This window comes from Labeo rohita, chromosome 18 (assembly GCF_022985175.1).
Source record: "Labeo rohita strain BAU-BD-2019 chromosome 18, IGBB_LRoh.1.0, whole genome shotgun sequence".
NCBI classification, from domain to species: Eukaryota; Metazoa; Chordata; class Actinopteri; order Cypriniformes; family Cyprinidae; genus Labeo; species Labeo rohita.
Genome location: NC_066886.1, coordinates 27434409 through 27459422, shown reverse-complemented (window position 1 = coordinate 27459422; position 25014 = coordinate 27434409). Strand labels below are relative to the sequence as shown.

Sequence of the window (25014 nt, the reverse complement as noted above, 5' to 3'; positions counted from 1 at the left end):
AATTATAAGTTTTGAAGTACATTTTAGAACATTATATTTTAATAATCTTCATGCTTTAACATAGACTTATTCTGATGTGTTGACTAACATACTAAAGCACACATAAGTACCTGGTTATAATTTTAACTGTAGTGACATATTTGATATTACATTTGAAGTTAATATATTTTAAATATACTAAATTGCAGCTTCATCATTGCAAATTGTGTAATTAATATATTTAAATAAATAAATGACATAAAAGTTTTAATAGAAATGACATGAAACACTTTATTTATATTAATATTTCAAAGATAATAGTGAATTTAGTATAAATAGTAATTATGAAATTACATAAATATACTAAATTCAAAAACTCAATCCCAACTAATTGCATTTCATCTTAATGTTAACTGTAATACATTTTGTGTTAACTGTAAAATCCATTTAAGTGTTGCAAAAAACATCATATTTAGTTTGCATATAAGTATACTGCACTTTATTTGTGTGTCCTTGTAACAGTGTAATTATACATTTAAGTACTGAGAAATATTAATTAACTACATGTACTTAATATATAGTTAGGGTTAGGATTAGGGTTTGTCTTAGGGTTACGTGCATGTAATTATGCATAACTAATTGTTATTATAATAATAAGTACATGTAATGTTACAAGGACACCTTGTTAAACCTAAAGTGTCACTGTATTTTGTTTTAAAGCATATTATTTCTGTAATAAGTGCTTATTTAAAAGTATACTAATATGTACTTTTGTAAAATAGCTAGACCCAGTGTGTTTTAAAGCTAGTTTTTGTAATATGTATGCAAAGATATATCCCTCTTCCACAACAATGTAATGTCTTTGAATCACTTGGGAGCTTTTTCTGAAAGTACTAATATATGCAATTAATTGTGATTTAATAAATTCACTGAGCAACAAACATTGTATTTGAATTTGATTTTTTTTTTTTTTTTTTTTTTTTTTCAGCTGACAGTTCTACTTACAATTCCAACTAGTATTCTGTCAGCACAAAACGATGGCAATACAGAGCAAAGCAAGACTGCGTGTTGGTTTTAAGCCCAAGGGGTGGCAGACTGGAAGGTTTGGCCGGCAGAAAAGACCCAAATGGTGGGTTAGCTTTGCCAGAGCTGAAGGATTCAACGAGCCACATTCAAAGAGCCAAAACATCCGTGAGCACAGTAGCTCCGCTGGGCTTCAGCCAGGGTCTTCTAAACAGAACAAACATGACCCCCCAATGGAAACCCGACAGAGTGTCTGTGTAAACTTTTGTAAACTTTTGGACTGCTTTATTATTCTGGAGTAGAAGGGTACAGTATCAGGAGGAATTGAATGTTTGGCTATGCTGTAAGACAATGCTCAGGCAAAGCTTTTTTTTTTTCTTTCTCTTTTTTTTTTCCCCAATAAAAAGTAACAACAACAAGGCTTTTTTTTTTTTTAAGATTGGTAGGAGAGACAAGATAAAAAAAAAAGTATTTTAAAATGCTTAAAAAATATACTTAAAGGAGAAGTCCACTTCCAAAAGATTCACATATAATGTACTCACCCCATTGTCATCTAAGATGTTCATGTCTTTCTTTCTTCAGATGTAAAGAAATTATGTTTTTTGAGGAAAACATTTCAGCATTTTTCTCATATAATGGACTGATATGGTCCCCCGATTTTGAACTTCCAAAATGCAGTTTTAATGCAGCTTCAAACGATCCCAGACGAGGAAGAATGGTCTTATCTAGCGAAACGACCGGTTATTTTCATACAAAAATAAAATTTATTATATTAACATTATATATATAACATTTTATTCTCAAACGGTCATCTTGCCTTGCTTTCGTTGAACTCTGTGTATTCTGACTCAAGACAGTTAGGGTATGTCGAAAAACTCCAATTGTATTTTCTGCCTCAACTTCAAAAATCATTTAAAAATCATCCTACATCGCTGCAGAAGTACTGACCCAGTCTTTGCAAAGTAAACATGCAAAGAAGATCAAACACCCTGAACAAAAAAAGTAAAACAGTGATGTAGGACGATTTTAAAGTTGAGGGAGAACATGCGATGGGAGTTTTTCGACATACCCTAACTGTCATGACCCAGAACAAAAACAGTTTAGGCAGAGTGAGACAAGACGAGCGTTTGGCATTAAAAAGTATATAAATTGTATTATTTTTATGAAAATAACCGATTGTTACACTAGATAAGACCCTTCTTTCTCGGCCGGGATTGTTTACAACCACATTTTTGATCGTTTGAAGCCACATTTAAACTGCATTTTGGAAGTTCAAAATCGGGGCACTATATCAGTCCATTATATGAAGAAAAATGCTGAAATGTTTTCCTCAAAAAACAACATTTTTTTTATGACTGAAGAAAGAAAGACATGAACATCCTGAATGACAATTGGGTAAGTACATTATATGTGAATCTTTGTTTTGGAAGTGGACTTCTCTTTTAAGTGTTAACTGAATGTAATGTGTTGTGGCAATATATAAATTTTGAAAAGGTCCTGTCCATGATCTCGTAATGGTAATTTACCAGTAAAGACTGTATGTGTAAAAGGGGCTTTTAAATGCATTTAAGTGGCCTTTTATTTCATTAATATTATATATGATATCTGCAAGTACAAGTGAAAATATAATACAGCTTTTTTTTCACAAGGGTACGATAGTCGTGTGTGGTCAGAAGCAACAAAGACTGGATTTTGATAGATTTATTATTTCAGTTTTTGCACCGGGACAGATGACATTTTAATATTCATTTGGATGTCGTGGGACATGTGCCAGATATGATGAGACTGTCTTCTCCATCCGTCTCTCCCGGTCTGGGATGATGCCACACACACTTCCTAGGTTACAATAAAGCTGCTGTTCGCTCCATTATGATAACATCACAACATGGACTTATATTGGCCAATCTAGCAGCCAGCAGGACGGATGCCCGGAGTTTAATTTTCTGTTTTGAGATATCGGCTACATCTGTTGCTGTTGGTTAGTTTTCCATGTGCTGTTCCCTGGTTGATGAATCATGTCTGGCTGCTTCTCAGAGTCACTGGGGAACGTGGTCATGGAAAACAAACAACGGAAGCACCCGTATCTGTGTGTGCACATCAAACGCTTGATGAGCGAAGCGAGCAGCCCACCATGAAAACCTCTTCATCAGCTATGTCAAAGACATCACTGCAGAGGCACACAACAAGGCTTAACTATCCCCAAAACAGCCACAACTAACAAGCACATCGTCTTGAACGTAATTGTGAATTGTGTATTGTGATAATTGGGGAGTAAATCTGTTTGTTTGTTAGATGAATCAAAAGACATGTTCACTTTTTCTTTTTGTTTTAATTTATCAAACATTTTGTAGGCCATGGTTAGTAAAGTAAATAAATAAATAAATAAATAATTATTACTCATAATCTACTCATATATTTAAATAAATTTTAAATATAAATAAAAATAAATGAAATTAAAACTATTAAAACGTTACAAATATTTTAAGTATTAAAAATGTTTTTAATCAATAATAGTGATAATAATAATTACATTAATCAAAATAATTAAAATTAAAAAATTAAGTATTAAAAATATTATTTAAACATTAATAATAATATAATTTAAATTACTTAAAATTAATACAAAAATAAAATAAAATAAATAAATATTACAAATGTTTATTTACAAGCAATCACAATAATACATTAATTTTACAAAACAAGAAATTAACAATAAAAATCATTTGTAACATTTTACACACACATCTTTGTACTTTGCCACATGGTTTCAGTACATAGAAGTTGCATATTACCCTAGTACGTTCACTCTTTAGACACTATTTTGGGAGCAATTGAAGTCCACATCTTTCTTGACACCCATTTCATAAAATGAACCCGACAGGTAATGATCCATCTCAATTCACATGAATCTGGGTACTTACCACTCCTCAACCCATCACATTATGCCGACCCCACAATAATAGCATTTCTACTTTTTTAGTCCCTCAATCAATGGGTGACAAAATTACCCCATGTTAATGTCAGGGACATTTCAATGCAGCATGGTCCATGAATCCTCTCTGGAAGGCTATCATTAATTCAAACTCTAGCTCTGATATTTTTATTGCTCTCCCACGGAGAAAGTCATCAAGGAAAGTGTCAATCAACACATTTATTAAATTCACAAGTGAGATGCTATTAAATTCCCTCAGATCAACGTCAGCAGTTGCTACAGAGCCTGTAGACATGGAAGAGAAGGAGAAACTCTTGTGTACTGTCCTGAGACGGATAGCATTTAGGAATTAATATTCTTTCTAATAATATTTTACAAATTCGGATTACTAGTAGTCTAATGTGGTGAATGCATGGGCCGTTAACGTGTTAGGCTCATAAGGGAATGAGAGAAAACACTAATGCTTTGGGCAAAACCATGCAACTTCATTCATCGCTCTGCTCACTCACTAACTATTTGCAAATACTGCACATATGAAGACTATTTACATGCACTGTCACTGATGCTTCAGCATCTGATTCACTAAATTAATTGTGCAAGTGCTGTAAAATACAAATATATAGCTTGCAGGCCAGTTCTAATTCCAATATACTTATATACATGACATATACGTTTTAATAAAAATTAAATTGAAGTATATTACATTTAGCAGTACGCTTTAACCATATTTCAAGGGAAACAGAATTATGAAATTATCCAGAATTATGTACTCAATTCCTAGTTAAGTGTGTCAAAAACACTTAAGTTTGACTGTTTAATATTAATTTAAACTATAATTAATTTATTTTCACACTTATTCATTTTCATTTAACTGTAAGTAACATGTAATTAAGTGCCTGAAAACATTACGTTCAGAACCAACTTTAAAGTGACTGAAAAAACTGACTCACACACACACACATACACAGTGCACAACATAAATGAGTTCACCCCCTCTGAATAAATATAAAATATGTATTTTCTTAATGATCACTAATATATATATATACACCTTCAGCACTCATGCATCCCTATATAAGAGCTTTACTACCACTAAAAGTCACTGTGGGAACCAGGCACTTCTCACTGTACTCCTCCTCTAGCAACACCATAACATTTTGGATGCTTTTGGATGCAAAATGATTGACTTGGTCTCTTAAGACAAGAGTATGAATTCCCAGAAGTCTATATTTTGTAAATATGGGCCTTGGAAGAGGTTAAATGAGTTGTATTGTTTATTGGCTCTAAGACACTTGCATGATATTTCTCCTGCTCTTTTTCCAGCAAAAATTCACTCATTACTAAATAAAAACTTAAAGTGAAGACCTCATTATTTCAGGAGCCTTGTCACAAGTCCATTGTTTTTAAATGTCGGTGTTACTTCTGCTATATTCTCACACTTAAAACAATAATTTGGTATTCCTATTGTACAACACCATTTACTATTTTTAATATATATATATATATATATATATATATATATATGTATATATATATATAGACATATATATAGACATATATATATGTGTGTGTGTGTGTGTGTGTGTACCTTACGATTTTAAAATGTAAACAGAATTGTGAGATTAAAATTTGATTAATAATGCCATTGCGAAAAAAATACATTTATACATGAAACAAACTCTTGTGAGAGAATTGTGAGAAAGCCAGTCAGAATGATCCTTGACAGCTTCCATAGGGATGCCCTAACAATGTTTACTTAAATTCAACATTGTGAAAATATGCATTTATTACATTAAAACACCTGGCACCAAACAATATAACAGCCAACTGAAGAAAAATAAATAAAATCTCTAAAGACAATAATGTGCTCTGCCTGGTGGGGTTTTACAGCTCCGCAGTGTCTTCCCTTTTCTCTCTCCCTCACCACCACTTCTGTTGTTTCCTCTAGCTGAAGTCAGGATGAATATTGCTCCTATAGATATTTTACAACATGCAATGCCACAGACCTCACAGGAATAAAGGAGCATCGATGATATAAAGGACATAGACAAATACAAAATGTCCATGGACAACTACATAACTAGAAAATAGAAACACGCCTATGACTTCTAAATCGAGATATAACAGGTTTTGAAAAACATTTTCAGTACTTGAAAAAATAGCAAAGACCAATAAAGACTATCCTAAATAAAGTACAGCTGAAGCGCACGTTATTCCTGTCATTTATAGTAAAGACACTGGACACTATATATGTCATAATGCTTATCCACTGAAGTGACAATAACATGTGTATGTGGAAAGAACAAAGTAATGTGGCAAGGTAACTTGATATCTTAAAATCAGCACAGTCTGTAAATATTTCTTGCCTGTATTGTTCAACTCTGCATACTATTATGCCATCCTTTCTCTGTAAATCATTAAGTCGTGCTATTGTTCTTTCGAGCAGAAGCTGGTCATCTCACTCTTCATATCTGATGCTCTGGTGTGAAAAACAAACGGCTCCATTCAGCTAGGGCCTGATAGGCAATCAAATATACTGTAGGCTTGTCTGATTCCGATATCTGTCATTTCAAAAGCTAGAAACAACAACTCAGTTTGCCCACCTACAACTATATCACGGATCCATTCCATTCCTCAGTACATCAAGATTCATTGCTGTGCAATTCTCCTCACTATTGATTTTACTGCTCTTATTTTTCACCTAGTTTCAAAACCCACACAGAAAAGCATGTTCTAACAAATCGTCTCGCTATTGGTCCTCCGCAAGGCCGAGGCTACATCTCATGGAAATAAATAACTTGTATTTCAACCTCATTCTCATCTGTTTGGAGAGGACAGGAAACATTATTCTTGGATATTGGATCAGTGTGTCAGATAGACACATCCCTGCTTTGATTTGAATGCCCGATGTGGCGCCCCAATCCATGTCTTGGCTTAGACATAGCAAACGGATGCCAGCCAGGATAGCGGATTTCAGCTTTGAGACAGCTCTAAAAATATTTGCAACTAAATGCCAGAGCATTTCTGCAACACAGTGATGTGCCAGTCAGATGATAAATGTGATTTAGAGTTTGTTCTGTCTAATCATCCTCAGAGGATGCAGTATTATAAAAGACCCCCCCCAGTTGTGTTTGGTGTCTTACTTGTATTGGGTGACTGGTGGGTTAGCTTTGGCTGAGCAATGAAACTTCACCAGGTTTCCCTCCAGGACTGGTTGAGGCTCCACCGAGAGATTCACCAACGGCAAGTCTGCAAAAAGACAAAAGAAACTAATAAAAACATTTCTTTTTTTTAGCATAAATGCACAGTAATTTAACCAATAGGTGGAAATTTGTTTCTGCTGTTACCTGAGGAATTGTTCAGGTAGGAGTGTTGAAAATAACTGCGATTGTATGAACTCTGCATCATCAAATGATGCAAATTTGTGAAAAGCACTAACTAAAGAACAGTATGTCAACTAATAAGAGGTATACCTCTTTATCTTTGCAAATGAGGACTAATTAGAACAACAGTTTAATTGCAAAGCATTCTGTTACAAATACAACAAAAAGAGAGCACAGCATAATGGCATTTAAACTGAGATATTAATAGCAAACACAAAGATTATGCAACCAATACCTTTTCCTTTTTATTTTAAAGAGCACATTGCCTTCTTCAAATGTTCTTTTAGTAAAGTACATAGTATTAAAGTGCAAAAGTCAAATAATACAACTAAAAAGGCAAAATGATTCATACCAGTCTTTAAAATAATTCTACAAATCCAAGACATTCATAGGTAAATAGAGTAATTAAAACTGACATGAGAAGTTTGGGATCTCCATGACATAAATAACTTTGCAGCTGTAAATTCTTTTCTTAGAAAGTAAAAACAAAAATGAATAAGAAATGTTTGATGCAGGCTAAATAATTTACATTGCAGACCTGAAAGTTTATATTAAATAAAATCAGGTAATATTTTAAGAAACACGATTCTCTAGTAACTAGTTGCTTGTTAGCATGTATATTACTAGCATATTGTCTGTTTATTAGTACTTATAAAGAACATATTAATGCTTTATTCTGCATCACCGCATTCTAGATCTCTTAACCGAACCCGAGATCTAAACTTAACAACTACCTTGCTAAATATTAAAGACAGACAATTAGGAGTTTATTGAGAGAAAACCAACCCAGTCTCATGAAAACTGCTGCCAAAAGTTAACGCTCTATCGTGTTGTAAATATGCCCTACACCAAACCCATACCGATAGTGTTAACAAATGCAAAACTAATATAAAAACGCATTTGTTGACGCAAACGTGCCATTTGAATCTTCCTTGTGTGTAGATTTGAACTGTTTTGTTGAACGGGTTACACAGGATTCGTACCGGAGCTCTTCACCTCTCAAGTACATCTCTGTATTGCTTGAGCTACTGAACAAACCTACTGTCTATGAAAACCCATAGATATTGCGCTGGATATGTGATGCTAACATTCAAAAGCATCAGTTTGCGGTTTTCTCCCAGCATATTAAATTTTTTTTGAAGTCAAGTAACTGTGCGAAAATTACGCTTTATTAATCTAAACTCATATAAATCATACATTAAATGAAAAGGAATAAAAGGTGTCAAGAGTTTTACTGCCACTAGTATTCATTGATTTTGGAAACTGCAGTAACATGTATTTATTGGTACATATTTTGAGTCTCTCGCAAAAACGTGCCGCCAGGTACGTTTTTGCCATGAGACCAGGTAGGAGAACCTAACCCTAACCCTAACCCTAACCAGGTAGGAGAAAACACTTAGTTAACTCTGAATATATGTTCACTAATTTAAAAGTTTCACCCAAAATATTTGTTTAGCATATTTAAATGTGAAACAGTATTAGCAGATACAGTAGATGTCCCTCGTATCCCTCTCACGCTGGGCCTAATTTTGCACTACCCATGTGATGCACTGAGAAGAACAACGATATACAACAAAAACTGCTTTATGCGTCTCCAGAGAGGCTAAAAAAAGGAAAAGAGACCTAATTGTTGTGCTTTTACCAAGACTGGTCAGTGGCAAGCGCAGAAGCTAAGCAGCACACATCAGCGATTCAGCATCCACAGGGAGCAGATAAAGATAGAGGAGAGAGAGAGAGAAAGCCAGTGCCAGTCATGCATTTGAGAGCCAGCTATTCTGCATGCATGTTTTCTGTGTCCTTCTACACTCAAGTAACACTAATTTTGGCTGTGTTGGCACGGCTGTATTCAACAACACAGATCAGTGGGCCGAAAGAAAATAGGCATGAGTCAGCTGGAGTGTCACCGGGGTAGCTGCTGCTGTGTGAAGTGTGCGTGTGTGGGTGCATGTCTGCTCTGAGGTATAGTATGTGGCCCGCAGGAGCACAGCTGGGCAGAGCAGCATCCCAGCGGTGGGTGCAGGTGCTGCCCTTTAAACCCATCTGCCTTTTCGATCACACACACCTGTGCCAGGTTGTTCTCTGGCTGAACAACACCAACCGTCATTCCTGTGCCCGTGGGACACACCGGCGCAACCATGGACAAACTATTTAGTGCTGCGTGCTGCCTGATTACCAGCAGGATATGTGTAAAGTATTTACTCTGCTCAATTGTGCATGCAGGTAGGAGGATAACAGGCGTGTTTATTGGTTGATACATATTATTAAACAGATAGTTAACCACAGATTTTGTATTAGTATACCAAGTTCTGATAAACACCCTACAGTTAGGCTAATGGTCTATATTGGCAGAAGCATTATTTATTCTTATATTAGTAATTAATATTAACCCTACTGTATCATATATGATATGTAAATTTCTACACTGTAATAAACAATTTGTTGAGACAACTTAAAATAATTTATAACCTGGCTGCCTTAAAATTTTAAGTTTAGTCAACTCAAAAGAAGTTTGTTCAAATTTAAATGTTAAATTATACTAAGTGACAACTTAGATATTTGAGTTAAATCAACTTAAAATTTTAAGGCTGCTGAGTTACTTACCCATCTGTTAAGTTTAGCAAACACAAATATCTAAGTTTTTACTTAGTACAACTTAACATTTCAAGTTGAATAAACTTATTTTAGTTGACTGAACTTAAAATTTTTAAGGCAGCAGGGTAACAAATTATTTTAAGCTGACTCAACAAATTGTGCTGTTTATTTTTTTACAGTGTAAGGCCTCTAAATGATCAACATGATGAAAACGTGGCTGAAAAACCTGTTGTACAAAATCTTTTGTAGTCTGATTGATTGTTTATATTATTTTAAAACATAAAAGGTCTTATTAGAATAATAGTTCAGTTGTCCAACTTCAGGTCATTGATCATGTTTCTTTGAAAGGATAGTTCAAAAACAGCAACAAAAATACTGTGGAAATCAGTTGCTACCATCAACGGTCTCTTTTGGCAACCATCAAATATCTCCTTTTATTCTCAACAGAATAAAGAAAAAATAAATAAATAAATAAATAAATAAATAAATAAATAAATAAATAAATAACAGTTGAGGAAATGATAACAGAATTTTGGGGTGTACTAAATCAGGTTAAAAATTTGTAAAATATGATAAAACAGACTTTTGAGGAACATTTTTTATTATTTTTTTTTCTCTCAATCATCATATTATTATTATATTATATTATATGTTTTGAAACTAAAACAAAATTTTTGGGAGATATAGTGACTAATATTTATGTTATTTTAGGTAACTTTCCATAAAAATTAACTAACGTAATTAGTTACTTTTTTTTAGGAAGTAACACAATACTGTAATACATTACTTTTAAAAGTAACTTTCCCCAACACTGCTCATAACAGATCTATACAGGTGGAGCTGGGGAAGGTGGAGGATTTCTGAAGCATGCTGCAAACTGCTACGGCAAGCATTAGCTATATATTTGAATGTTGAGCAGTGAGCTCATTGGCTACTGATACAGGAGAGAACCAATCAGCTGTGCCATGTGTTAATGATGTCATAGGTCAGATTGAGTTAGACCTATTGGACTGTGCCATCTAGAGCCAGAACTCTGTATCTGCTCATTTTGGGCCTCTGAACAAAACTAAGGTGTTTCTGTCTATCTATCTATCTATCTATCTATCTATCTATCTATCTATCTATCTATCTATCTATCTATCTATTTATTTATTTATTTATTTATTTATTTACCAACATTCTCAAAATATCTTCTTTTGTGTTCAACAGAAGAAAGAAACTCATACAGGTTTGGAACAACTTGAGGGTGAGTAAATGTCAGAATTTTTATTTTTGGGTGAACTGTCTCTTTAAAAACACTTATTACCTGTGATAAAATCACTGGACTGTAAAGCCTTCAGTGACTCGTTGCTTTATTTTCAGTATTTTTGATGTTAACATTCATTTTGGCCTTAGCTATTTTGAAGCACATCATGATTGCCTTTGATGTCAGTTCAAGTCTTTTGAGAGTGACCCTTGAGGGAGACTAAAGCCATCAAAAGTGTCATTAACTTATGACAAAACTGAAAAGTGACATTAACTTCCTGTCTTAAATAATGAAATAAGCACTTTTAGATGGACATTTGGCCCTAGAGGATTGACTAACGCCTCTCAAAGGCCCTTCTCCAGAGGCAGCCTGGCAGAAGCTCACCAAGACCCCCTGTGACCCCCAAATCTATCTACAGACAGTGTCTTAATAAAGAAGTCTGTTTGTCACTTTGATGTATAAATGCATGAGTCTCTCCGGCCTGAGCAGCACGCGACAGGCCATCAATATGCAGCTCGCTAATTCCTCTGCTTCATCAGCAGGGAGAGCACGAAGGTCTGAAACACGGCTGCAACAATGACAACCCCCAAAACAATGAGATTGGAGGAGAGGCGTGATCTACAAAAATAATTATATAAAATAAAAGGGTTGGGGGGGACAGTGGTGAGATGACAGCTTTTGATCGGAAGTTCAAAGCGAAGAGCAGATGGCGGTTTTGAACAATCGGCCAACTTCCCCAGAGTTGCGAGGAAGGTGCCAAAGAAAATGGCTTCTCTGTCTTTCTTAAAGCTTGATTTCCATTCTCCCTGGGTCACTGTGGCCAGCTGTTCTCAGTGAGAAAGAGAGAGCTGATGGCCTTGTATCAGCAGGAGGAGGGCGATTTAATCTCTTTATAACTTGACTGAATCTATGCCACACTGTGAGTTTCACTGACAGTGGGATCTCACATCAACTTTTGCACTGTCTGTGAACACAGTTCATGCATCTATATTAGAGACTGAGAATAGTATTTTCAAAAGGCCTTTGAGGTGAGTTCATTTGTTGACAATGTAAGTAACCCTTCCTGGCAGGTATCTTTGATACTACACACACACACACACACACACACAAATAATAATCTACAAAAAATATATGTAAATATATGTAAATAATTATACATAAATAATTAAGGCTCAGCACTTAATCCTCTTCATGTATTTAGTGTATACCATTAAAATTCCCCTGCAGTCACCACTTTTATGCCTTAAAACATCTTTTATAATCAAATTGACATATTTAAAATTTCTACATTAAAATGCTGTCTTAATGTCTTGAATGTAACTCACTAAGCATACAAAATTTACTCACTAAGCATACACTGATCATGAATATGCAAATCAGTCCCCGCCTCCATTAAGTCACACCAGCTCAACACCAGAAATCAAAATTCCCTTTATTTTTTTGACATATAAGAGGTCATTGTACGATAAAAAAAAATCCTGTAAGTTTTAGAACTCAAAACTTTCTTGCTAGTCTAAAAACAGCTTATACTGAAGCCGCTCTATGATGTTCCACTCTATGATGAAATAGTGTGGCTAAACATTGCTTTTGCAGAAGAAGATCAATGCCTGCTTCTACATCACTGCCGGTTTAGCTCCACCCACTGATTTATGCATGTAGTGTAAATAACGAGAGAGACAAACATAGGTCTATGCAGAAACAAAATGATATAGATGCCCCAGAAAGCAACAAGACAATGTGCAGTTCAAAGCTGTGGTAAAACACTGCCTCTCTTCTGATCCCAACATTAGGAAAGAGTGGATGAACTTTATTTTTAATTAAGTTCTAGGTGTTCATTTAACTGCGGATTTGTTTACAAACAAGGCACAATTTGACGCAGTACATACAATGCTGTGCCGACATCTGTTAGCCAATCATAGCAGTGGCCGTTTACTTCCAAATCTACAATCCGCAATGCAGAAAATAGCCTATTACGTCTAAATTATGATGTTTTTTGATGTAAAATTCTTGATAACATTTTAAGTGGACCACAGAGAACAGTACAAAATAATAAAAATGGCAGTTCATGACCGCTTTAAGTAGTACTAAGTAGCAACATTAGATTAATTCATCCATACATGTTTGAGCCAGAAACTGATTCTGAAGGAGTAGAAGAAATAGAAAAGCGAATTACAAAGGGTCATCTACAAGTCAATGTATCATAATGGTAGTGCATTTTATGTATTGCTCTGTACAATCTCAGACATGCAATGTAACTGATATATTACCCTTTGGCTTGACATTATCAAACAGCTAATAATGTGTTGCTAATGTTACACAAATCACGTTCTTGTTCGGGATCTCAGACAGCTAACTTCTAAAAATCAACATCCTTAGGTAGAAATCGCTAATGATATGAAAAGCCCCACCCACAAGTTTATGGATTTTTTATGTGACCAAGGAAAACGGTCAAATACAGGACAAATAAACAACACATCAGTCACCAGGCATTAATGGAATCCGGGTCAAATGTTTAGTCCAGAGTAAAAAATATACAAGTCTGACCCAACAGTACAAACAGAATGAGAGTAAAAATGATATAACCAGAGTAGTCCCTCATGAAGTGGGTACATCAGTCAGACCACATCTTGAATACCACAAAACCCAAACAAGTGCAAATTCAAGGACCCTAAACGGAAAAGTTCAAGTACTTAGTACACTATAGCTTAGCTTTCGTCTCACTTCATAAGGGATACACTGATGTACTGCTTTTGATCTAGCAGTTTAGTTCTGTGCAATGAATTTAAACATCCTGCAGTTTTTGCCCTGTGGAGCTGTCTGTCAAAATCTCTAAATGAATAATGTATTGCTAAAGCATATATTTCTTTACACATAATGTGTTATTCCCTTCACTAATCTAATTATAGCCAATCTGTGCATCTAATTGCATTCAAGATATGATGTTCAAATAATATCAAGATGAAAAACTTTGAAAAGTGAAGTACAGGTTTTACTAAGCTAAGTTGTTTTCTTTTTTCTTTCTTTCTTTCTTTCTTTCTTTCTTTCTTTCTTTCTTTCTTTCTTTCTTTCTTTCTTTCTTTCTTTCTTTCCCTCCAGAAAATACTGTAAATGTACTAAGGTCAGTCCCATCTTTTGTCCATACTGTTTTTTTTTGTTTTTTTGTTTTTTTTTATCCTGGCTTCTTCACATGTGAAATGAGATACATGGATTTTCGGGAGCAGTCATTTTTGCTGTCAAGTGATGTGACCCCTCTAGGGCCAGTGCCATATTTTGGGTTTTTCTTCAGCTTTAGGCTCTTAAAGAAATGCCCACTATGATTTCCCAGTACATTTCATTTTTAGATGCTAATTCGCTTAACCTAGCGGGGCTTATGTCTAGCAAAAATTTTTCAAGTCACTCTAATTCCTGCGTTTAAATGATTACTGGAAAATAAAGGCAGCGAAATGCATTGAACTGGACAAGTTTAAACAGTGAAGTAATGCACTGGATAATGTTTGGACTCGTCTCAATTTAGACCTCATTTTGACTGAAAGCGAGTGGCTGTCTCAGAGGCCTTCGCTGATCAGAATGAGAATTATCTGAGCTGAGCAAAACTCCAGAAAGCCTTTAATTACTTTTGTTGCCGATGACATTATCACATTGAACCAAGTGGTCAATTAGTGGACTCTGAATGAGGACTGACAACAGCTAGAGTGGGCATATTAGAGGATGAACGTGATGAATTGTGTGCACACACATCTCTGGTTGTTTTTTTTTTTTTTTTCATTTTCATCCAGTGAAGCTGTCAGTCTTAGTAAGTGTCTTTCATTTGGCAACTTATCAAAGTCTAAGTTTGATATTCTAATCTTTGCCTTCTTCCCTCTTTCCTTTAAGTTCTCATCCTTAAGTTCTTAACCTTTTGTCATTCTCTTAAACAGGCAGACAGGAAGAATATCTGTCGTTCACCTGGGGTCAGCCATCGATTCTCTGTCTGTTCTGTGTTTCAGCCTATGTAGGGTACAAGGCAACATGTTCACCGCACTGCACTCACAACATCGATCCTGCTACACACACATACACACACCACATGCACAAAAAGAAAAAAAGTAAAATAAAGCGTATTGATTTTTCTTTTTCGTTCTCATTACTCTTGCTAAGGTCTGAGCACTGCACTGCTGTACTCGCCTACACATTGTTTATTGAGATTTTCAGGGAGTAGCAAATATGTTCTTTATCTATAATTGTTTATATTCCTAGAAGAGCCATAAGAGCTAGTAGAGGGGATCTGATTCATTTCATTGTCTCAAATTATTTGATTCAGTTCACCAAAAGGATTAATTAACTGATTCACTCAGTTGCTTTTTTCTGTTGGTGGTGATGAGTAATTATGTTATATGTATATATCAGATTACATTAATACTGCCCCTGTGAAAGAAAGCGTGAACTGAATGTTTTCAGACACTTACTGTATTTACCTCTATTAATAATTTCATGATTACTTCTACTGTCATTAAAATATAACTGCAGAATGTAATTTAATGTACTTTCTACTAAAACTTGTGTGGCATTATTTTAATACATCTGTTCTGTAGGTTTTTAATAATAAAACTGAAATTTAGTACATTTAAAATCAATTTACTTTGTAATATAATATAATATAATAAATATAATATACTGTTAACCAATTAACATGTTTTTTTTTTTTCTCTTTTTTTTTTTTTTTTTTTTTTTTGCATATGAAAAGCTATGCACAAGTGTACCTAGGACAAAAGCTGTTTTAAATGCAATGGGTGGTCACACCAAAGGTTGATTTGATTTAGTCAATGGAAGTTAATTGGTAAATAAAATCTACACTTGGGGTTAAATGCAACCCAGTGCTGGGTAAAATGCGCAATGTTAATTTTCAACCTATTGGGTCCTATTTTAGGTTCATTTTAAGCAAATATAGTATATAATAGTAGAAATGTAGTAATTTTTAAGCAATAGTTGGGTTAAGTAAAACTACCCAGAAGGTCAAAAATTTTACCCAACCGCTGGGTCAAAACATTCGCTTAATTTGTCCTGTTTTCTTTTTTTTTCTGGTTTGTCATATCATTTCAGACTTGATGATGGTGTGATCAGATTTCTGTATGGAGCAGTGGCTGTTTCCTATTTTCCTACTTAGAATGTAATTTCAATCTAAAATGCCATAACTGCATAAATAAATAAATAAATAAATGAGTGAGTGAACAAATATGAATGAATGAATGAATGAATGAATGAATGAAAATGGTTAAATTATACTTTAACATTTATACTTTTAATCAGTAGTATAAACTCAACTTTATTTTTCACTATTATAAAAATAGAAGATTTGGCTGGAATCAGTTCCATTGCATATACAAATTGCAATGTGCCATTCCTCAAACGTCCGGCACTAAACTTTTGCCACTATACAGTCCAACAGCTGTATTATACAGAAACAATATGCAATATTGAAATTAAATGTAAACCTAGAAGCAACTATGACTACCTCCCCTAAACTTGTTTCTAACACATTTACCATACTAGCGAGTAATCAGGTCTAAATAAACACGTCTGGTTTGACCTCATCTGCTAATCATGCTGGGTTTCCTAAATGCTAACCAACCAAACCGTAGTGTCTTGGTCTAAACTAACAGTATTGTAGGACTTCACGTTGGATTGTTTTTGTGTTCACTAAAGTTTACTTCACCCTTAAACAAACTCATAATTGAACAGTTGAGGGAATGCTTGTGACATTATACTTTTCTATGCAATTATGCATTGGCTTCATTCCTTCATATTAAACGTTTGGATAATTTCCACTGGAATAATCTGTATATATTTGAATAATGCAGTAGCATGCAATTCTCTTTACCCTGAGTCATCTGAGCTGTGCATCGTCAGACAGCTGTCCTTCATCAATATTAACTGATTTGCATGGCTACACAGCCCCCCCTGTGGCCTGGAGGATGCGCCTGTGGAAACACTCGTACCCTTCCGCATCGGGTTTGCATCCTTAGCTTCGTCCCACCTGCCGACACCTCCATAACTTATTCATTAAACACCTGCTAGTGTTTGATCCTCAGAGGGGGAGCTTGCCGTCATCGCTTACCATTCACTGTCTCTATTTGTTCCCTTCTTCTGAGTTAATGTCTGATAGTTTGCAGAGCTCTAGCTCAGGAGGGTGATGTAAATGTATCCCACTCAGACGGGTATTCATTTAGTCATTCAAAAACGGACTGGGCCTCTGACTGCATGTAATTCTGAAAACCTCATTATCCTCTTTGCACGGCTCCCGTTCCACATTCACCTGCCTCTCTCCCAGGGATGTTTCTTTCAACCGCGCAAAATTTTGCAACACGATGGCTCGTCTCTGTGATACATTTGAAATATTTCCATCTTTCCGTGGAGGGGTGGTGAGAGTGGGGTAATGAAATTAGAGAGTGCAGAGACTTGGCAAATTTGTCTGCGCTGAGACTGAGTTCAATTACAGTAGGTCTGATTTCTCGCGTGGTTTAATTAAAACACCGACGGTTGAATGGGGAGCAGATCTGGACAGCAGTGGAGTGTACAGCGTCTCTACACATCTATAGAGCATTTGGAGTAAAGTGAATAAGAGACATAGGAATGAGGGGAATGAGAGAATATAATAAATTAAATACAATACAATATATAAATTATAATAAAACAGTTAGTCCTAATATTTCTTAAAACTGATTTCATTTTATTGTTGTATCTCTCAGCCTGTCAGTGTTCAAACTCTGTTGCATGTATATACTTTTGCCAGTTTTTTTTTTTTTTCACCAGCCATGAAACTCTTTTTGCAAAAACTACAACGACTAAATATATTTATGTTTTTAATTTGTCCTGCTATTGGTTTCCCTCCATTTTACCTATTAATTATAGCCATTCAACATTACAGTATAACTGAAAGCTATTATTTCTTATGTTTAGGCTCTGAAATATATAACAACTTTTAATTTAAGTGATTTTAAAACAATCTTTACATAAACTTGTTTATGCAAAACCTATATCAAATTGATGATTTATCTTTCTTTTGTTCTTTTGTTCTCATTAATGACAGATTTCAGTAGGTTTCACTTTAAAAGCAGCGCGGCCTCTTTAAAACCTGATGCACATGACGCAGATTTGGCACATATTCCATTTTCTTCCAAGTCTCTGCAGTCATTTAAGACTTTATAACTAATTTAAAACTGTGTTTACGAGGTAACTCGGCAAAAGCATGCATTTTGACATAATTGTGTGCGTTTTCGTCCGTTAAAGCACTACTGGTGAGTTGTCTGAAGGACGCACAACCTTTTAAACTATACTTTACTGCACCGATTAGGCGGCGTAACGCCATGTCGCCACATTCTTGGGTTATAAAGAATAAAAAATGAAAACGTTAATCTTCCGAAATGAAGCAGCATTATCTTCTTAGGTAAAAGTTATTAGAACCGCGTCTAGAGACAAGCTGGCCATCACACTGCTCTGACCTTATCAGCCCATTTGTATACCATTAATTTGATTAGCTATTGACGCTTATGACAGAACAGATGATCTTGTGTTCGGAAAAGATTATTTTATTCGCTTACGTCAGAAATCGTGAATCTCTTTAAAAACTGCCTGTTGTTTTCAACAATGCATTGTTATATTACATTAAAGTTTTACCCATCAATTGGCAACCATTAAAGATTTCCATTTCCATATACCATTTCCATTACAGATTTGCGCAAAACTCTGGCAATATTTTGTCGATAAAAAAAGTATTGCGAAATGACAACGTTTTCATTAAGTGATGTTATGCGACTAAAACGGATTGGGATTTGGACGGATTTTGGCTTTATTTAATCGAAAGAGGCGTATGCGTGTATCTTTATAGAAGCAGCGTGGAGAGCCGCTTCAGAAACGTGTGCGACGCTGGTGGTATATACGTAACATCAGCTCTGGTGACCGTGTCGGAATCGTTACGTGCCGTAGATGCGTGCAGCGTACATAGTCTAAGCCAGGGGTGCCCAACCCTGTTCCTGGAGATCGACTTTGTTGGAGTTGAACTCTCTTTTTTTTCCACACTTTTTCCTTCCACTCAACTTTCTGTTAACATGCTTGGATACAGCACTCTGTGAACAGCCAGCTTCTTTGGCAATGAATGTTTGTGGCTTACCCTCTTTATGAAGGGTGTCAGTGATTGTCTTTTGGACAACTGTCAGATCAGCAGTCTTCCCCATGATTGTATAGCCTAGTGAACCAAACTGAGAGACCATTTTGAAGGCTCAGGAAACCTTTGCAGGTGGGTTTTTGTTAAATGTGAGCCAAAATCATCACAATTAAAATAACCAAAGACTTAAACTGCTTCAGTCTGTGTGCACTGAATTTATTTAATACACGAGTTTCACAAATTGAGTTGAATTACTGAAATAAATTAACTTTTCCACGACATTCTAATTTATTGAGATGCACCTGTATATATATATATATATATATTTTTGTATGCAAATAATAATAATTTGTATGCAAAATACTCAAACGTTTCTCAGCCTCTTCAAACCACCTTTGACATAAGCTATACTAAAGATACTATATCTGCTGTCCACTGCTTTGGCATAACAGACATATTTGAGCAAACATTTAGGCTGGTGCAACACTAACAAATGTTAATCATCTTTAATGTCTGCTTTGCTGCACAGTGCCACATCCTGCACCCAGATCCCTTGTGTGCTACTTCTTATGTCATGCATAAAGTTGCACAATGGAGCTGTCACCATGCAGTAATGGTTCTCTAAATAGCATGTTCTGCTTTATTAGTCATAGTTAACGTTACCGATGAAGGTTCAAGCAATGTAAGTAGAATAGTATTGTTCTCTGAAACTTTCCTCTAAATGGCTAGACAGAAAGAACTAGAATGAGTGGGTGAGATGTGAACAATTTAAGGTCAGTTTTTTTTTTTTTTTTTTTTTTTTTTTTGAAGCAGGATATTTAAAGAAGAAAAACATGCTTTTATATATTTCAAGGGTTACCAGAAGCAACACTGTGGTGACATTTTGTGCTTTCTAATTTTGAATTGAGGACAATAACAGAACATTTTCATTCAGTGCAAGATGATTTGCAAATTGGTGTAATTTTCACAACACAAATGATGGGTCATCTTAATATCACTCTCAGAAATAGCAAATCTAAATTAATTTTGAGAATCCAGCAGTCAGTTCTGTCATTAATAGTGAGAATCTAAGTGTTACTGTTACTAAGTGAAAGTATCACAATGTATTTAGGAGTTTCAATTCTGTGCAAGCACGATCCAAAAGGAAAGAGAGAAAAATGATGACTTTGTGCAAGTAAATAAAAAATAAATAATTAAATAAATAAATCTGACAGTAGAATCACTTACGTTGAATGTCAATAGTGACACTGGTCTCTTTCCCATTGGGCACAGCCTTGTTGGATGCCCGACAGATGATCTTTTGTCCGGATTCGATGTTGGAGGCTGAAATATAGAGGGTGCTTACAGTGCTCTCCCTTCGCCCATCCCGAAGAAGAGCCTACAGGAAGAAAATAAAGCAGGGTTATAGTTAAATTATTTTATTACATTATTTTACAGCCTTTTTATTTTATTTTATTTTAGGACATAATGACACATACTGTAGTATATTATAATTATATATAAAAATAATAATAATAACAACAATAATACATTGAAATTAATTAATTAAATAATTAAAATATACAAAAATTTAATGAAAAAAAAAAATCAAATACCCTGGTTATGGATATTAGTCTAAAGCAGGGGGCGGACTCCGGTCCTGGAGAGCCGGCCCTGCAGAGTTCAGCTCCAACCCTAATTAAAACTCACCTGCCTGTTGCTTTCTAGTAACACTTCAGACCTTGATTAGCTTGTTCAGGTGCGTTTGATTAGGGCTGAAGCAAAACTACGCAGGGCTGCGGCTCTCCAGGACCGAGGTTCGTCACCCCTGGTCTAAAGTAAAGGAAAAGCTGAACATTTTTTTTTTTTTTTTTTTTTTTTTCCAGTTGCGATCATGGGTGTTGAGGGTGAAAGACAGCACAAAACAACATCATTCAAAATCAATCCCAAGGCTGGCATTCAAAAAAAGCCCTTTTCCCCCCAGCTGTCCACAGGAAATGGAGACAAACAGCCAGTTCTGTGCTCATGGTCTCTTTGCACATGGACTGATTGTTTTTGGGAGAAAACAGCATGTTTTGGGGCTCCTTTGTGCAGTTTGAGAGTGAAGCTTTGGTGCGTGGCATGTCGTACACCATAGACGAAATCAATCTTCTTCCAGTGGTCATAGTCTGCGCTAGGCCTTGCCTGCCCGGCATAGAGCTCCATCTGGAAGCGCTCGACAGAATCCACACTCTCTGTCACACAGCAATGACTCATAGAGAGGCGGAGAGAAAGAGAGATGCTAACCAGCATGGCCAACACAACAGTCACCCACCAGAATAAATTGGCCTTCCCAGCAGGCAGTCTTCCTGGTGTTGCAGAATGATGGGAGAGATTCACCATGATACTCACTACTTCTTCATCTCTCACTTTGTCTTTTCTTTAATTCTCTTTTTCATCAACTCTCAGAGTTGCTGCTTCCAAGGTCAGGGTTTAAAAATATTATATTTCAGAACATAAAAAAATAAAAATATATATATATATATATATATATATATATATATATACGGTGTGTTCTGAGGATGCACATCTTGTTTTTACCTATGAGATCTTATTAAATTGTTCATTTTTGAAAGTACAGTTTCCAGCATGTAAAGTGTTCTAGTAAAATGTCCCTTCAGCCAAACCCCCACAGCAGCCTGTGGCCTTTTAATGCCAGAAGCACTGCCTTGCGTGGGTGGCCAGTCAAGACCCCATCTGTGTCTCTATAAGACCATGTATTAATGTCATCAGCTCTCCCAAAGAATCTAGAAGAATAATGTACTTTTGAGCCATAATAGTCACTCGCTAATAATTAGTCATGTCATTGCACAGGCCAGTGATAGGGAGCTCACTAATAGTAGTAATTAATTTTTTTTTTCTTCTTCTTTTTTGCCACTGATTTGAAATATAGTAATGAAACCTTACACTCACCATCCCACCAACAGAGAAAAAAGAGAAGGGAAGAAAAAGACTGAGACAGAAGAGAGGAGGAGAAAAAGAAAGGCATATATTTAAAACACACTGAGAATGTGTTATTACGGGGGCCACAAAGGCTTGATGAAGAGACCCTTCCAGCAAAACCAAACAATTCTCACCTTCTCACAATTGAAAAGAGGTTTTTCAGGCAGTTAAATAATCTTTAGTAAAACAATTACAAATTCACTAAGCTTTTCACTCTTTATTTTACATGCAGTGTTTTGAATACGAAAGTGGGTAGAAAAGTACGGATCATCAAAATGGATCTGTTACCGTGATTTACTGTTTTGTGTGAAAAACATCACTCACCATTGCTTTAAAGGATACAACCATTCATTGAAAGGTTTACAAAAAGAGGAAGCCTTTTCCTGTCAAGCTGTTTTTTACTGCTTGTGTGTCATGTGCATGTTTATGATGTTGGACGGTGAGCGTTTCTCTCAATGAAGGTGTGATGCAAATGTGAGATAACACATTTGCTGAATCAATCATGCCATGTTAGCTTATTTCTACAAGTCTTTGAGCTCTTTTATCATTACTTGTGTTTCACAGGATTCGTATCTGAGAGCTGTATCGGGTGCGCTACTGAGCAAATTTACTATGTCAGAAAGACCTATTTATAGAGCTGGTTATGCAAAATGTTTAGAAATCATGCACTATGGTAGAAGTGTTTTGAGGTGCAAGACATTACACAAAAATAAGTCTTTATTAGTCAAGAATCTGTCCTTGTAATCATAACTGGTGTGAAAGGAATTAAAAGATGCTGTTGTTTTATTTCATGTCAGCTAGAAACTGCAGTTAATTTTATGTGTGGGTACATTTTTCGAGTTTTGCAAAAAGGCAGAGGATTTTTTTTTTTTTTTTAATGAGCCTGTGTGTGCATTAACACTTGTGTTAGAAAAAAGTAAGGGGGGAAAAAAACTAGATAGACTGAATCCATTGCACTGTCACAGTGATTTTACTGAAAGGGTTTCACCAAATGTAGGCCATTGCATACTGTATTGCATATTGTGTTCGCCACAGAGTCGAGCAGCAAGCGTGACGGCTGTTGCTCTGCAGACTAGGTGCTCACCCCACCAGCTGAAAGACACAAGCTGTCAGCCGCAGGATGTGTCAATGTAATATCCTGCCTGACACAGTCCGGATTGTTTCCCTCATTGCTCAGGGCCTGTCTGAAGTCATTAATCTTGAATGGGGCCTGAAACAGCCAAGGACTCAACACTTAACCAGGACCGGGCTGAAAATAGCTCCAAATTACAAATAGATAATTTCTAGTGGTGCAGCCTGGAGCGTGTCAGCTCTTTCTACAGGAAGTGAAGGCTGAAAATCAGGAGTGGAGAATACAGCTTAAGAATGAGGCCTGAGACAGAATTAGAAATGTCAAAACTAGATGTGTGTTTTAAGGCACAATGCCTCAGCTGTATGTGCATGTCAGATGGGCCTGTCCCTTGTCAAATGTCAGAATCTGAAAATAAAGTGTCTGCTTTGGCCTCATCTAGCCGTTTACTCAGTTTAAAGGTTAGCAAATGTCAGTAAACATCCTTTTGAAGTGTGCAGACAAAAATTGTGTGAAATTTAGGTTGACGTCTGGGAGAAAAAAAAAAAAACGGCAGTGATTTGCTGATTAGACCTCAAGGCGCAGTGATAATAATAATTTAGGCAACATTAGCATGTCATCGCAAAGTCCCTTTACGCGTTTTTAAACGCGGGCCGTCGCTGGAAGGTGTTTCAAATCAGCTGTAATAATTGAGGACCGGCATGGCCACACGTTTCGCCGCCTATTACCACGTATTAATTTCACTATAAGAGAGATAAGTGTTCTGCGGCTTTGTTTTCCCATCTCCCTCAAAAAGAGTGTAAAGTTCTGTCTCTGTTCCTGGGGTTAAAAGCCATTCTTTGATTAACTAATTTAATCCTGCACCTCCAGTTCTGATTAATTTCCACCATTTTACGGTGCAATTAATTAGATGCCTTTTTACTTCTCTCCTCTCCCACTTTTAATTTCAGTGGCAAAACCGCAAGAAGGTTAATTAAGAGGGGGGTGCTGAGGGGAGGGGATAAAAGTGAAGGGGTGGAGGCAGACTGATGTTTCAAGCATTAACAGAAGAGGCTAAATCTGGCGAAGAGAAAGCGTGAAGGCGACAGTCAAGCTCTTGCGTCTGCAGAACTGCGCCACATGCTACCTGCTTCAGCAGCATGAAACAATTTCCCACTTTCAGTTTGATACTAAAGTTAATTAGAACTCTATCTGAAATACTGAAATATTCTCTCATGGTGAGCATTACTATTTAAAAGCCTGCACTAATTATAAAGAAATTTAAGCAGGGATGAAATCTTGGGAGTAAAATTAAATTTGAGAGACAGACGAGAAGGGGAAGTTTTGAGGAATAGTGGAGGAAGGAGGAAAAATAATAAAAACCATACAGAGAAAATGGGATATGTGAAATCATGGTTAATAAGTTACCAGAGGTCTATATATATATGAGTGATGTTTTTCACATATCTCCCCAAAGACATGCAAACTTGAGCAGTGTTGGGGAAAGTTACTTTTAAAAATAATGCATTACAATTTTTTCCCTGAAAAAATAACCAATTACGTTACTTAGTTACTTTTTTATGGAAAGTAATGCGTTACATTACTTTTGCATTACTTTTTAAATCTGGGCAGGGCTTGCTTCTTTGTTTTTAATATAAAACAATTCTAATGTAAAAGGCCTTTACACCAAAAGTGAAATGAATTCACCTC

General features: G+C 35.7%; 1 protein-coding gene across 7 annotated transcripts in view; it reads right to left on the bottom strand.

Annotated features, from left to right (window-relative positions):
- The window catches only part of kirrel3b (kirre like nephrin family adhesion molecule 3b), a 237506-nt gene that overhangs the window by 40262 nt on the left and 172230 nt on the right, over nucleotides 1-25014 (bottom strand). For all 7 annotated transcript variants that reach the window (XM_051134596.1, XM_051134599.1, XM_051134601.1 and 4 more), the window contains exons 5-6: nucleotides 20523-20673; nucleotides 7078-7183 (exon numbers count right to left, since the gene is read on the bottom strand). In XM_051134596.1, the coding sequence (XP_050990553.1) occupies nucleotides 7078-7183; nucleotides 20523-20673 (257 nt within the window). The remainder of the gene's footprint in view (nucleotides 1-7077; nucleotides 7184-20522; nucleotides 20674-25014) is intronic.